At 42.4% G+C, this 16,430-nt stretch overlaps 1 protein-coding gene across 1 annotated transcript in view; it reads right to left on the bottom strand.

Annotated features, from left to right (window-relative positions):
• LOC133662557 (protein transport protein Sec16B-like) overlaps positions 1 to 3,061 on the bottom strand; it is a 19,871-nt gene extending 16,810 nt beyond the window's left edge. The window contains exon 1 of the mRNA XM_062066673.1: positions 3,002 to 3,061. Within this exon, the coding sequence (XP_061922657.1) occupies positions 3,002 to 3,061 (60 nt within the window). The remainder of the gene's footprint in view (positions 1 to 3,001) is intronic.
• Positions 3,062 to 16,430: the final 13,369 nt, after the last annotated feature.

Here is a 16,430-nt window from a genome sequence, read left to right as displayed (position 1 = left end):
TATATTGGGACCTTTACTGTTCCTAATATACATAAACGACATGTCATCGGCATGCGACTGTGAATTGTTTTTGTTTGCGGATGACTCTGCCTTGCTGGTATCCGGCAAGGACAAGTCACAGGTGGAGAAAATCCTCAGTGCTGAGCTCTGTAGAACTTGCACCTGGCTCGCTGACAACAAGCTATCCGTACACTTGGGTAAAACACAATCCATCCTGTTTGGGTCCCACATCAACCTCAAGAAAGTCAATGACTTCACCATAAAAGTAGGTGACAGTGTCATCACCAGGAAAGATGAGGTCACCTACCTAGGTTCCATTCTAGAGGCTAACCTTTCCAGTGATAAAATGGCAACCAAGGTAATCAGAAAGGTTAACCAACGAACGAGATTTCTCTACAGAATGTCCTCTCTGGTCAACAAAAGCACCTTGAGGATTCTGGCGGGAACTCTCGTTCAACCCTTTTTCGATTACGCATGCACCTCCTGGTACCCTAGCACCTCCAAAACCCTCAAATCTAAACTCCAAACATCTCAGAACAAGCTAGTCAGGTTACTTCTAGACCTCCACCCCAGATCCCACCTCACTCCTACCCACTTCTCTAAAGTGGGCTGGCTCAAGGTGTTGCCACGCTGTGAAAGTAAACGTCAAGAACTCAGCCAACACGCCTCGTCTGCATTATTTATAATTAGACAGACAACACATCTACAGTGTGATTTTGTAACGTTTACAAGGAAAGAAAAACAAAAGTTAAAAAAGGGAGATGTGTTGTATATATATGTATGTGCTGCGGTTGTTTTAAGAACGTTGCGACAGCTGCCGTAAAGGAGGTGCGTTGCTAGCCTGGTTGCTATGTTTCCGCTTGGTGGTAAAAGTGTTGGTCATGTGTTTGTACCCTGCTCAAATCTCTCAGTAAAGTTATTCGATGGATTATAGCTTTTGTTTTGAACTTTATAACACCTTGGAGCACTTTTTCCCGTCCATTGTTTTCCTGCTTTCGCTATCTGCGCCTAATGACTGAGCTACGTGACGTCATTTCTTGTGATGTCCCACGGAGCATTTCTGGTCGGGACGGGATTCGAATAAAGAATCAACTCTTTTCCTTTACTATAGTGGTCTCGATAACGGGTACCGGTTCTCAAAAAGGGATTCGAGTCCGAGGACTCGGTTCTTTTCTTATCAAACAACTGGGAAAACCGGTTTCGAGTATCATCCCTATGTCTGTGTCACACTGGTTCATGTGTCTTGCTGACCAAGTAAGTCATAGTCCAGGTCATAGCTTCTGCTAACTAGCAGCTTCTTTTGTGTTTTAGGCACGCTTGCCTTTTTGCTTTATTGTTTGTGTTTGTGATAGTTTGAGTGATTTATGTTTAATAAATCCAAGTTCACCTTCACGCTGTCGTCCGGAGCCGTTTTTGCATCGGAAGAACAACCCCGCAGCGAGCTGCGGACCCCCCCACGTGACATATCTAAGTTATCACAAAACTTTGTGTTTCAATGAGTTGCCGGCGAGCAGACAAATGCTGTCTTTGATCTTACCAATCAAAAGTAGGGCTGATAAATGCGTTAAAATGTAATATCGGAAATTATCGGTATCGTTTTTTTAATTATCTGTATCGTTTTTGTTTTTTTTGTTGTTGTTTTTTTATTAAATCAACATAAAAAACACAAGATACACTTACAATTAGTGCACCAACCCAAAAAACCTCCCTCCCCCCATTTCTTTCTGTTATCAATATTCTGGTTCCTACATTATATATCAATATATATCAATACAGTCTGCAAGGGATACAGTCCGTAAGCACACATGATTGTGCGTGCTGCTGCTCCACTAATAGTACTAACCTTTAACAGTTAATTTTACTCATTTTCATTAATTACTAGTTTCTATGTAACTGTTTTTATATTGTTTTACTTTCTTTTTTATTCAAGAAAATGTTTTTAATTTAGTTATCTTATTTTATTATTATTTGTAAAAAGTACCTTATCTTCACCATTCATGGTTGTCCAAATTAGGCATAATAATGTGTTAATTCCACGACTGCATATATCGGTTGATATCGGTATCGGTTGATATCGGTATCGGTAATTAAAGAGTTGGACAATATCGGAATATCGGATATCGGCAAAAAGCCATTATCGGACATCCCTAATCAAAAGGCTTGTAAAACTCCACTGTGTAGGATGGGAAGCGACATGAAGGTGTCAGTTTCTTTAAAGTATTGTAATCCACAGGAAGATTTTGTCTTGACCCAAGATCTACAAAGCGGAGAGGAAGCAGGACCTGACTTACCTCCAGGCACCTTTTCTTTGAACTGTTTTGTGACCGAGGGCAACGGCTGTTTACGACCTTTTCTTTGAACCAACCTTTTCTTTGAACTGTTTTGTAACCAAAGGCGGCGTCTGTTTACCACCACCGACCCTTTCGAAACAGCTGTTGCCATGTAATCAGGGAAAGTCCAAATAAAAGAGGAGGAGTACAATCTTTCGTCAGAGCGTGGTGGAACACTGTAATAATAATAATAATAATAATAATAATAATAACTGGGATTTATATAGCGCTTTTCTAAGTACCCAAAGTCGCTTTACATGTTAAAAACCCATCATTCCTTCACACCTGGTGGTGGTAAGCTACTTTCGTAGGCACAGCTGCCCTGGGGTAGACTGACGGAAGCGTGGCTGCCAATTTGCGCCTACGGCCCCTCCGACCACCACCTACCTATCATTCATTCAACATTCATTCACCGGTGTGAGCGGCACCGGGGGCGATCGTGAAGTGTCCTGCCCAAGGACACAACGGCACGGTAAGAGGCGGGGAGCGAACCTGCAACCCTCAGGTTTCTGACACGGGCGCTCTACCCACTACGCCATGCCGCCCTAAACTGCATACACCTGTACAAGGGTTCAGGTGTACGCGCTCCCCTCATTGAGCCAAATTTAATTCCGTCTCTGTTTGATTCCTTGCTTCTTTGTCTGTTTAATAGATGTCATCGGTGCTTGAACCTGACACATCCGGTTCACCGTCACAAGCTCCGGAGATGACATGCACCTTGCCCGGCCCATTACTCGTTTTTTTTTCTATTCCCAATCGTGAGAAGCCATAGTCGACATGGAAATTCAAATTCGATTAATTGTCCAGCCCTATGGGATGAGATCATAGAGTCAGACATAGTCTCAGTCAGGTATTAATCAAAAACCGCAACCCGGTTTTGCACACAATCATCACCTTTGACTGCTGATAGCTGACCCTGGACATTTATATTTCCCACGGCAGCATCACGGAGGCATATTTCTGGCTACTGAAACACAATTGTCGACATTCCTCCATCCATCTGTCTTCCCTCTCTCCAGCAGCCCCCCTGTAGTCCCTTCTGCTTCCCCAGCTGACTCATCTGGAGCCAAGACTCTCTTTGCATTGTGCTGACAATACCCTCCACCTCTCCCCTTGACACCACGAACAACAGCCCGACTGCTTCGCCATCCTTTCGCCCCCGATTCCTTCTCCTCGCCGCATCCTTCCTCCAAGGAACACTGTTTGGCTGTCAACCACTAGACGCCACCGACTGTCAACAATGACAATAATCACCTGTGCTAATCCATTTAGCGCCTTTGTCATCGGTGCGAGCACGGAGCGGGGGATTGAGTGGGATCACCCTGGCACGCCCTCAAACGCGGCGGATTCCGAGAGGGGAGCTCGCTGGCGGGAAGCGTCAAAGTCGGCCCCCGAAACCTTGTTAAACAATGCTAATCTTCGCCGAGGATTGATCCGGATTGGAAGGCGACGCGCAGGAGAAGTAAACAAACGGGCGCACAACAGACCGAGCGACCTGACCTTCTGCGGCTAAACAGCGGGATGTCACGTCTAACCTTCAAGTTTGAACAATTAGCGTAAGGAAGTGCAAACACGATGCTTTGGAAGTAGATTACATTGTAATTTGTTTTTTTCTTCTAGTATTGATGAGTTGTTCATATGAATATGTTGTCGTCTTAGCTAAATATTAGGGCTGGGAATCTTTGGGTGTCCCACGATTCCATTCAATATCGATTCTTGGGGTCACGATTCAATTAAAAATAAAAAAAAATTCAATTCAACATGAGTCTCGATTCAAAAACGATATTTTCCCGATTCAAAAGGATTCTCTATTCATGGAACAAGAGAAGTATCCTACACTTCTCTTTTGTAAAGTAAATCTGAACAGCCGATATGGGCATCTACATCTGCTATATGATTTGCCCGAGAAGCTGGGCAGGACATTATAAAAAAAAATAAAAATTAAAAAAAAATAAATAAAAAATAAAAAAAAATTCAATTCAACATGAGTCTCGATTCAAAAACGATATTTTCCCGATTCAAAAGGATTGTCTATTCATGGAATACATAGATTTCAGCAGGATCTACCCCAGTCTGCTGACATGCAAGCAGAGTAGTAGATTTTTGTAAAAAGCTTTTATAATTGCAAAGGACAATGTTTTATCAACTGATTGCAATAATGTACATTTGTTTGAACTATTAAATGAACCAAAAATATGACTTATTTTATCTTTGTGAAAATATTGGACACAGTGTGTTGTCAAGCTTATGAGATGTGATGCAAGTGTAAGCCACTGTCACACTATTGTTCTTTTATTATAAATGTCTAATGATAATGTCAATGAGGGATTTTTAATCACTGCTATGTTGAAATTGTAACTAATATTGATACTGTTGTTGATAATATTCATTTTCGTTTCACTACTTTTGGTTTGTTCTGTGTGGTGTTTGTGTCTCTCGAGTCAGGTTACTTCTAGACCTCCACCCCAGATCCCACCTCACTCCTACCCACTTCTCTAAAGTGGGCTGGCTCAAGGTGGAGGACAGAGTTAAACAACTTGCACTGAGCCTAGTCTATAAAATCCGCTACACCTCCCTGATACCGAAGTACATGTCAAACTACTTCCTTAACGTAAATGACCGCCATAACCACAACACCAGGGGGAGCTCCACTAACCACGTTAAACCCAGATTCCGAACTAACAAAGGTCTTAACTCATTCTCTTTCTATGCCACATCAATGTGGAATGCGCTCCCAACAGGTGTAAAAGAAAGGGCATCTCTATCCTCCTTCAAAACCGCAATAAAAGTTCACCTCCAGGCAGCTACAACCCTAAACTAACACCCTCCCCGGATTGCTAATCATCAAATGTAAACAATCAAATGCAGATACTTTTTCTTATGCCTTCTGATCTCTCTCTCTTTCTCTCTCTATGTCCACTACTTGATGTCCATACCCCCCACCCCCACCCCCCCCCTCCACACCCCTGATTGTAAATAATGTAAATAATTCAATGTGATTATCTTGTGTGATGACTGTATTATGATGATAGTATATATGATAGTATATATCTGTATCATGAATCAATTTAAGTGGACCCCGACTTAAACAAGTTGAAAAACTTATTCGGGTGTTACCATTTAGTGGTCAATTGTCTGGAATATGTACTTCACTGTGCAACCTACTAATAAAAGTCTCAATCAATCAATCAAAACTCCTCTCAATTGCTCTGTTTATTGCAGTTCTGAGTGTTGCCGGGTCGGGTTTGGTTTTGGAATTGGATTGCATTGTTGTGGTATTGCTGTGTATTGTTTTGTTGGATTGATAAATTTAAAAAAAAAAAAAAAAAAAATTATAACAATTTTAATCATTTTAAATAAAAAATAAAAAATAAAAAAATCGATTTTAAAAAAACGAGAATCGATTCTGAATCGCACAACGTGAGAATCGCGATTCGAATTCGAATAAATTTTTCCCCACACCCCTACTAAATATGCTAAACCATTTCATTTTACCATGAATTCCGGACTATAAGCCGTTACTTTTTTTTAACTTTTTGAACACTGCCGCTTATAAGACGGAGCAGCTAGTTTATACATTTTTCTTTGCTTACGGTAAGAATAAAAATAGTTTAAAAAAAAACAAAAAAAACAAGCGGATCATGTTTTTGTTATTTTCTGTTAGTTTTGGACTCCAATAGTTCCTGTTGTTGTAAATGGTAAATGGGTCGTACTTGTATAGGGCTTTTCTACCTTTTTAAGGAACTCAAAGCGCTTTGACACTATTTTCCACATTCACCCATTCACACATTCACACACACTGATGGCGGGAGCTGCCTTGCACGGCGCTAACCAGGCCCATCAGGAGCAAGGGTGAAGTGTCTTGCTCAAGGACACAACGGACATGACTAGGACGGTAGAAGGTGGGGATTGAACCAGTAACCCTCAGATTGCTGGCACGGCCACTCTCCCAACTTCGCCACGCCGTTTCCCACCCTTGTTGTGCACCCTTGAGTTTGTTTAGTTACCTTGGCTACCTATTATTTTCACCTGCCTCTGATTGGTGTTGGGGACGCTCACCTGTTCCCCGAGCACTAATCAGAGGCATTATTTAAGCCTGCCTTTGCCGGTCAGTCGGCCTGGCTTCTTGCTACCGTTACGTGAGTATTCCTTGTCTCTAGTCTATGCTAAGTGTTAGCCTTAGCGTCCAGTGCGATCGGCACGTTGTTCTGTCGGCTTGTTTTCTGTTTTGGCACTTGTTCGAGTTTTTGAGAATAAATCATGTTCCTACCTGCACGTCCTGTCCGGAGTGGTCCGTTTGCATCCCGGGGGAACGAACTTCGCAGCAAGCTGCGACCCCCCGCACGTGACAGCAAAAACAATGAGAACGTGTTTTATTGTTTGTACTATGGCGCCATCTTTTGGACAAGTTCGCTCACTGCAGGTGCTGCAGTGTCCTTCCCTTTACTGGTAGTGCAGTGTATGGATTCTTCATTCTTAACTCCAAGCAACATTTGTAAGTTTTTCCATACAACCAAAACTGTTTATACTTGTCAATACTTGGACTATGATGCAGTTTCCTGCGTGGGTTGCTTTCCCGAGATGCAAACGAACTGAAGCAAACATGGCGTGGAGGTAAAAACATGATTTTATTCTACACTATCGAAACTCAAAAAAGGTACAAACAAAAGGCGCTCACAGCGGAGGTAAAAAACTTGACTAGACAAAACAAAAGGCGCGCACAATGGCGGAGAACTATGAACATTAAACAAAAACTTACGTGACAAGAAACTGTGAACATGGCATGAATGTGTGATGTCGCCAGGACGAACAACAGAAACAGAAAAGCCTATATAGTGACATGATAAGTGAAAACAGGTGCGTGACTAACTGTGAACAGGTGCATGACATGACTGTGAAAACGTGAGACAGGTGTGTGTGAGTCCAAACGTGGAACAGGTGAAACTAATGGTTGCTATGGTGACAAACAAAACCAGGAAGTGAAACAAGGAACTAAGGAAGTGTCCAAAAAACAAAACAGCACATGGCCAAACAAAAACATGAACACAGACATGACAGAACCCCCCCCTTACGGACAGATCCCAGATGTCCAAAAACAAAAAACAGGATCAAGAGTCATGGGAGGGGGGGAGGGGGACATGGCGGTGGGTCGCCAGACCAGGTGTCCCCGAATCCACCGGGGCAGAGTCAGGTGGCGACGGCGGGTAGACCGCCGCTGAACCTGACGAGGTGGGCGACCTGGGAATGGCCACATTCGTGGCAGACGAGGAGGTCGGCGCACCTGGCGTGGCGGACGCCCATGGAATGGCCACATCCTTGGCCGACGAGGAGGTGGGCGCGTTGTCGTGGCAGGCGGCGAAGCTTGGCGTGGCGGGTCTTTGTTTTGGCATGGGTGGTCTTGGCCTTGGCGGTCTTGGTCTTGGCAGCGTGGGTCATGGTCTTGGTCTTGGCGTGGTTGGTCTTGGCGTGGTTGGTCTTGGCGTGGCTGGTCTTGGCGTGGCGGTGCTTGGACTTGGTCTTGGTCACTTGGCGGGTCTCGGTCTTGGCTTTGGTCTTGGCGTGGGGCAGCCACGGGCGGCACTTGGCGGCGTGGGGCAGCCACGGGCGGCACTTGGCGGCGTGGGGCAGCCACGGGCGGCACTTGGCGGCGTGGGGCAGCCTCGGGCGGCACTTGGCGGCGTGGGGCAGCCTCGGGCGGCACTTGGCGGCGTGGGGCAGCCTCGGGCGGCACTTGGCGGCGTGGGGCAGCCTCGGGCGGCACTTGGCGGCGTGGGGCAGCCTCGGGCGGCACTTGGCGGCGTGGGGCTGCGACGGGCGGCACTTGGCGGCGTGGGGCTGCGACGGGCGGCACTTGGCGTCGTGAAGCTGCGACTGGCGGCACTTGGCGTCGTGAAGCTGCGACTGGCGGCGCTTGGCGTGGAGCAGGTACTGGCGGCGCTTGGCGTGGAGCAGGTACTGGCGGCGCTTGGCGTGGAGCAGGTACTGGCGGCGCTTGGCGTGGAGCAGGTACTGGTGGCGCTTGGCGTGGAGCAGGTACTGGTGGCGCTTGGCGTGGAGCTGGGCGTGGAGCAGGTGGATCTTGGCATGGTCGAAAAACAGGTGGTGGTGGTCGTGCTGGAGGCTGTGGCTTGGCATGGCGAAGCTGACCCACCCCACCTGAACAATTCCCAGCCCTAGCCCCCCCCTCAAGGAGCGGATCCCAGACGCGCTCCCCGCGGTCTGGAACCGTCTTTTGGGGTGGGTGGAGGGAGGTCGGAAGGAGGGTAAAATCCTCCCCTATAAATTGTCCAAAATGTCTTTCTTTTTGTACCTGGGATTGAGTGGGTGAAAAAAACATTTTTTGTGACTTGGGCGTGGCTTGAGTCCTGGGGGGCGGGGCATGAAATCTGGGTGACTGTGAGGGACTTGCTCTAATGTCCAAAATCATGTTCTGATAATGTTTGATCATAGAAACAGAGTCCTTTGTTGAGGGCAGGTGATCGAAAGTAAAAGAGTTCAAAGAAAAAAAATCTTTAGCTGTGATGTCATCCTCTGGTGATGGCGTGACGTCATCCTGGAGCAGCGGGGCTGGCAGCAGCCTGCTTCCGCCCGGAGTGGGAGGAGCTTGCGGGAGTGACGCGTCCTGCCGGCTCGGAGAAGCTCTTCCTGATGGCTTCCGCTTTTGCCGGCGCTTCCGGGAATGGAGCGACGCGCCAACGTCGTCGGGCCACACGGAGCTTATCGGAATAAGTTTTCCGCTTGGACCCCACATGAGGTCTTGATCCGCCATGGCTCCTAGTGCCTCCCACTTTCCTTCCTCCATCGATTGCCAGTCGTTTGCGGGATAGCTTTTTTCTGGCGACATACTGTCAATACTTGGACTATGATGCAGTTTCCTGCGTGGGTTGCTTTCCCGAGGTGCAAACGAACTGAAGCAAACATGGCGTGGAGGTAAAAACATGATTTTATTCTACACTATCGAAACTCAAAAAAGGTACAAACAAAAGGCGCTCACAGCGGAGGTAAAAAACTTGACTAGACAAAACAAAAGGCGCGCACAATGGCGGAGAACTATGAACATTAAACAAAAACTTACGTGACAAGAAACTGTGAACATGGCATGAATGTGTGATGTCGCCAGGACGAACAACAGAAACAGAAAAGCCTATATAGTGACATGATAAGTGAAAACAGGTGCGTGACTAACTGTGAAAACGTGAGACAGGTGTGTGTGAGTCCAAACGTGGAACAGGTGAAACTAATGGTTGCTATGGTGACAAACAAAACCAGGAAGTGAAACAAGGAACTAAGGAAGTGTCCAAAAAACAAAACAGCACATGGCCAAACAAAAACATGAACACAGACATGACAATACTTAGTGTGGGGCGGTATAGATCGGTTGGTAGAGTGGCCGTGCCAGCAACTTGAGGGTTCCAGGTTCAATCCCCGCTTCCGCCATCCTAGTCCTTGGGCAAGACACTTTACCCACCTGCTCCCAGTGCCACCCGCGCTGGTTTAAAAGTAACTTAGATATTGGGTTTCACTATGTAAAAGCGCTTTGAGTCACTAGAGAAAAGCGCTATATAAATATAATTCACTTCACTTCACTTAGTAAACCGTCCCGTGTGTGATGTCTGTATGAGTGTTTTCATGCATATTCGTACGTGCTATCGTAACGTAATGACGCTAGCGTCGTTAGCTTTAGCTAATATGCTGACACATTTACAAGGGTCTGTGTTAGTATTATTAACTTATGACATTCCTTTTGGTATTGTTTCAGTTTCACAAATTCCTCAGTAAATTCACCAAGACGTCACTGTGGCGTTATTGAGTCTGTTTAGCTGATTGCCAATTACGCTAGCGTCGTTAGCTTTAGCTAATATGCTGACACACTTACGAGGGTCTGTGTTAGTACTATTGACTTACAACGGCATTATTTTTGTATTGTTTCAGTTTCACAAATTCCGCAGTAAATTCACCAAGACGTCACCGTGGCATTATTGAGTCTGTTTAGCTGATTGGAGAGCTAGCTTCCGCAGCTAGTGGGCCCATGACGATGACTTCTGTTTTGTTTGATCAGCCGTTTTACTGCCGTGTCACAGGCACCGTTTGGAAACAATTAACGTATGCAGATCAACATTAATAAAATGTTTTTGTGTAAATAAGTAATTTTAAAATGCATATATCTGCGGTGCGGTTAATATATGAAAAATATATACAGCTTACACTACCGTTCAAAAGTTTGGGGTCACATTGCAATGTCCTTATTTTTGAAGGAAAAGCACTGTACTTTTCAATGAAGATAACTTTAAACTAGTCTTAACTTGAAAGAGATACACTCTATACCAGGGGTCACCAACGCGGTGCCCGCGGGCACCAGGTAGCCCGTAAGGACCAGATGAGTAGCCCGCTGGCCTGTTCTAAAAATAGCTGAAATAGCAGCACTTACCAGTGAGCTGCCTCTATTTTTTAAATTGTATTTATTTACTAGCAAGCTGGTGTCACTTTGCCCGACATTTTTAATTCTAAGAGAGACAAAACTCAAATAGAATTTGAAAATCCAAGAAAATATTTTAAAGACTTGGTCTTCACTTGTTTAAATTCAATTCAATTCAATTCAATTCAATTCAATTCAATTCAATTCAATTCAATTTTTTTTCAATTCAATTATTTATTTATTTCGTACTTGGATGTGTACATTTCAACAACATTTCAACAATCTCACATACCTTACTGCATTCAATACACAGCCATGTCGAAAAGGAACAGGATGAAGAAAATCTTATATTTCCTGCCCCTTCGCACAAAAGAAACATTTTCTTGGTATCTCTTTGCCGGTAGTGCATTAGAACATCCAATGCAACAAATCAATACAAAACAATATATCACATATGCACACACAGGCACCCACACCCACACGCACCCACCCACCAGGGGCGTAGACTCTAGAGTAGTAAAAAAGGCTACAGGACATGTATGACCCAGTTGACAAGAAAAGTTATTGTTGCCTAAAAACTACAAGTTTGTACCCCTACCCAGTGCACACACTCATAGAAATTAATAGAACAAACAATCAATGAAAAGAATAAACAAGCAAGATAAGTTGAACAAAAAATAAATAAACAAAACAAAAACTGAAAAAATAAGGCAATCACTCAAACCAAACAAACTGAAAAAGAACAAGGCAATCATCCAAACCAAACAAACTGAAAAAGAATAAGGTAATCATTCAAACCAAACAAAACTGAATAGAACAAGGCTATCATAACAAGGTATCATTCAAACCAAACAAAGCTAAGAACAATGTGATCATTCAACCAAGGATCCATAGTGCATGTCGATAAAGAAAAAAAAAAAAAAAAAAAAAAATGAAAGGAAAGCTAGACTATACAATACCTACAGTCATGTAGGATAATGTAAGCGTTGTTTTTTTTTTGTGTGTTTATTGTTATTTTTATTTTTTATTTTTATTTTTTTCCCCTTATTTTTCCCTTTGCGTCCCTTTTGTCAGTGCTCATATAACATCATAGTTCTGTTTTTAAAGACTTTTTTTAATTGAAATGTGTTTTTACATTGCTTTATTTCATTATGGAGAGAGTTCCAGAGTTTTACTCCCACCACTGATGTACACATTTGTTTTGATGTTGTTCGTGCAAGCTGATGCTTAAAGTGCCCTTTCCTTCTTCCTTCTTTTTCTATTAAAGTGAAATTTTTTTGTAGATTTGTTGGTAGCTCTTGACTACTAGCCCTGAACATAACCAATAATGTCTGCTGCTCAACTAGTTCATAAAATTTGTAAAGTCCTGAGCTAATAAATAATCCATTTGTGTGCTCTCTATAACCTGTTTTGTGTATGATTCTGATCGCTCTCTTCTGAAGGAGGTACAGTGGCTTTGTGTTACTCTTATATGTACTACCCCATATTTCCACACAATAATTGATATAAGGCAGTACAAGTGCACAATACAGTGTACGCATTGCTTTATAATCTAATACATCTTTTACCTTATTTAATATAAATATACTTTTAGCCATCTTTTTTCTAACATGTGAGATATGCGATTTCCAACTAATATTATCATCTAAAATCACTCCCAAAAATCTAATCTCAGAGACTTTTTCAATGCTTGTTCCAGCTATTGACAGTACAATATTTTCAGGCTTTTTTCTCTTACTAAAAATCATGAACTTAGTTTTTTTCAAATTCAATGATAATTTGTTAACGTCAAACCATTTTTTGAGTTTGACCATTTCCTGTTCCATACTCTTTAGTAATTCATTTAAGTCATGTCCAGAGCTGTAAAAGTTGGTATCGTCAGCAAATAATACAAAATTGAGTAATTTTGACACATCACAGATATCATTTATGTATAAAATAAATAGTTTCGGTCCCAGAACAGACCCTTGTGGAATTCCACACTTAATACTCATATTTTCAGATGTATTAGCAGCATATTGTACATATTGTTGTCTGTTATTCAAGTAGCTATTTAACCAATCTAAAACTATTCCTCTCACACCGTATGAATGTAATTTGGATAAAAGGATAGAGTGATCGATTGTGTCAAACGCTTTCTTAAGGTCTATAAACACCCCTACTGTGTATTTCTTACTATCGGTGGCTGTTGTTATGTCCTCAATTATGTTCATCACAGCAGAGGCAGTAGATCTGTTTGAACGAAATCCATACTGGCTCTCGCTCAACAACTTGTTTTTTTCAATAAAATGGTCTAATTTTTGTACAAATATTTTTTCAAGCACCTTAGAGAATTGGGACAGAAGTGATACCGGTCTGTAATTAGTAAACATGTGCTTATCCCCATCTTTAAAGAGTGGAATAACCTTTGCTACCTTCATTCTATCTGGGAAGGTCCCTGTATTGAAAGAGAGATTGAAGATATAGCAGAGAGGCTCAATGATGCAGTCAATTGTCTTTTTTACAATTATCATATCTAACCCATCATCGTCTGTTGATGTTTTGTTCTTTAATTTATTTACAATTGTTATAATTTCATTTTCACTGACTTCTCCCAAAAACATTGACTTAAGTACTCTGCCTCCACCTCCCAACCCATTCTGAAATGACCCATCATCATGTTTTTCTATATTTTCTGCTAGTTTTGGACCTACGTTTACAAAAAATGAGTTAAACTCATTTGCCACTTCGTCCATATTTTTTATTATCTTTTCTTCTTTTACAAAGTGGTTTGGCGGGCTGATAGGTCCCGGTGTGCTTCCCATCACCTTTTTCAATATGTTCCATGTTCCTTTGATATTGGCTTTATTTTTTTCTAACAAGTTACTATAATAGTCTTTTTTGGCTTGTCTCATTATTGTTGTCAACCTGTTTTTATAAACCTTATATTTAATTTCTGCTGCATTTGTCCTAGATTTTAAAAATACCTTGTAAAGTCTATTTTTCTTTTTACATGCATTCTGTAGTCCCCTTGTGATCCAAGGAGTTTCACTGTAATTGTCCTTTTGTTTATATAGCATATTTGGGCAATGTTTTTCATACAGTGATAAATATATATTTAAAAAAGCTTCATATGCATCATTTACCTCTCCTACATATACCTCCATCCAATCCCTTACAAGAAGGTCGCTTCTAAACATGTCAATTGTCGCTTCGGTTCTTAATCTTTTCCTTACATATTTGTGGGCTGTTTCTTCTCTCTCCCTGTTGACTTGACAGTCCCCCTCATTGATTTGGCACTCATAAGTAAAAAATACAGGTAGATGGTCGCTGATATCATTAACTACCAATCCACTCTTGATTTTGTTTTTTTCTACAACATTTATAAAGATATGATCAATCAGTGTGGCGCACGTTGTTGTTATTCGACTTGGTTTGGTGATCAACGGATATAATCCTTTACTATACAGTATCTCTAGATATTCGCTTGTTGATGTATTTCTAGGAGCGCTCAGCAAATCAATATTTAGATCCCCACACATGACATATGTTTTCTTTTCATTTAGATGGCACAGTATTTCTTCAAGTTTATCATTAAATTCATCTACTCTGGACCTCGGTGCCCTATATACACACGTAACGATGACATTTCTCTTCCTTTCCATCTCAATCTCCACAGTTATACATTCAAGCAAATCATCAATAACCATCGTCATACGTTCTACTGCTTTGCATTTCAAGTCACGGTGGACAAGCAGGGCCACGCCCCCTCCCCTTTTATTTATTCTATTACTGTGATGCAGCTCATAATTATCGATGGAGAAGTCGATACCTCTCTCCTCATCTATCCATGTTTCTGTCAGAGCTATTATTTTGAATTTACTTTTCAAGTTACTCAGATACTCTTTGATTTTATTAAAATTTGCATATGCGCTTCTACAGTTGAAGTGTATTAGAGAAAAGTTATTGTCTAGACTAACACTATCATTAAGCTGTTCCTCTGTATAGTAATCACACAAGGAATTAATTGAGTTGAACAGATGTTTATCTGGGTCAACTTGACATTCAAAGTCATGCAATTTGTAATCTATATATTCAGATCCTGACGGATGATTTTCAGTTGTCTCAGCCATTATGGGTTGATGTTATATTGCCAGTGCACAGTAATAGAATAATTGATATGCTCATAATATAATAAATATACTCATGACATAATAAATATGCTGATGTTATATTCCCAATGCTAAACTCATGACATAATAAATATGCTGATGTTATATTCCCAAAGCTAAACATGATCATAGTTGTCATATAGAAATAGCATGACGTCATAGTATAGTATATAAATATAATGATTGATATAGTATAGGCATAGTATTTGTGGTTGTAGGATGGCATCATGGTGGTTAACATGGATGTACTGTAGTTGTGCCACTCATACCTTCCCAGGCTGCTGTCCCCCCTTAGCCTGATTACTTTGATCCAGTGTCCATGTCCATGCCCATAAGTCCCCAATCCCGCACCGTCCACGGTATACCCTATCGGATTCTTCCACACCCTCACGACCACCGAATGACATCTCCTGTGTAGATTGACGTTAGTGTTCATATTTCCATACGAGGAGCATAACTCCACGGTGCACATTACACACGCATACTCACACAGCACAGCCACATTCATACCGGTATATACACACTCACTCCAGACACACAAACGCAAAAATAGCAGCATAAATGAGTAAAAATAACAAGTCCAAAACAGTTCCAGCGTCCAGTACAAAATATGTTCCAGTCCAGAAAAGAGCATCGGACCTGCATGACTCAGTATGTTAAACGGCCGACAGATCACGCACCAGTGAGGTGTGGAGAGAAATGTGTCCCAAAAACAGTTCACAAAAATCTGTGACTCAGCTTGGCAAAAAACGCATAGGCCTACTAAAAAAACGTTCAAAAAAGTTATTGACACAGAGGAACCAGTGTGAAAGCATTCGTGCAGCTCGTGTCCATGGGGCTTTGTAAAAAATAAAGTTAGCCTACCGTCTTGTTCAGAGAGGATCCATGCTAGAAACACCAAAATATTGGGAGATGGTAAAAAGGGAGAGATTGAAAGTAGCAGTGCTAATCCCCTCTTCTGCTCACAGTCACACCACTGAGCCCAGGCAAACCAGACAGACGGAGACATAGTCATTTATAAGGGTCGAGGTCTTTTAACTCGCGTATCATGATCACCTTCTCTGCTTCACCATTCAACTTAATGAGCACCTTACAATCTCTGGTCCACGTAGCTTTGATCTTGTCGTCCTTTCGCAGTATGCGTGCCTCTTTGGCTATTTCGGCGTTCTTTGATGTGAGATGTTCATTGATGTACACGTTGGTTCCTTTGAGCAACTTTCCCTGCCTTAGCAGGTTCGTTTTATGTTTGCGATTCACGAACCTCATGATGATGGCGGGTTTGAGCGTTCGGTCCTTTCTCGGAAGAAGGTGACAAGCTGAGATGTTGTTCTTGTCGAAATTAATGTTCATGCTGTTCAGGAAGTTAGCAACCTGGGATTCCAGCGATAGCTGTTCTTCCTCGCTGGGTTCCCCATTGTTCCCCGCCGCGGCAGCTGCAGCATAAGACCTCGGTTTCACATCAATTCCGCTGATTATCACATCTTCCTTCCTTGTAAAAAGCTCCAGGTCCTGGACTCTTTTCTCCTGTTCATG

Source organism: Entelurus aequoreus, linkage group LG12 (genome assembly GCF_033978785.1).
Source record: "Entelurus aequoreus isolate RoL-2023_Sb linkage group LG12, RoL_Eaeq_v1.1, whole genome shotgun sequence".
Lineage (NCBI taxonomy): Eukaryota > Metazoa > Chordata > Actinopteri > Syngnathiformes > Syngnathidae > Entelurus > Entelurus aequoreus.
Note: the sequence above shows the minus strand (reverse complement) of the source record. Positions and strands in the feature narration are given on the sequence as shown.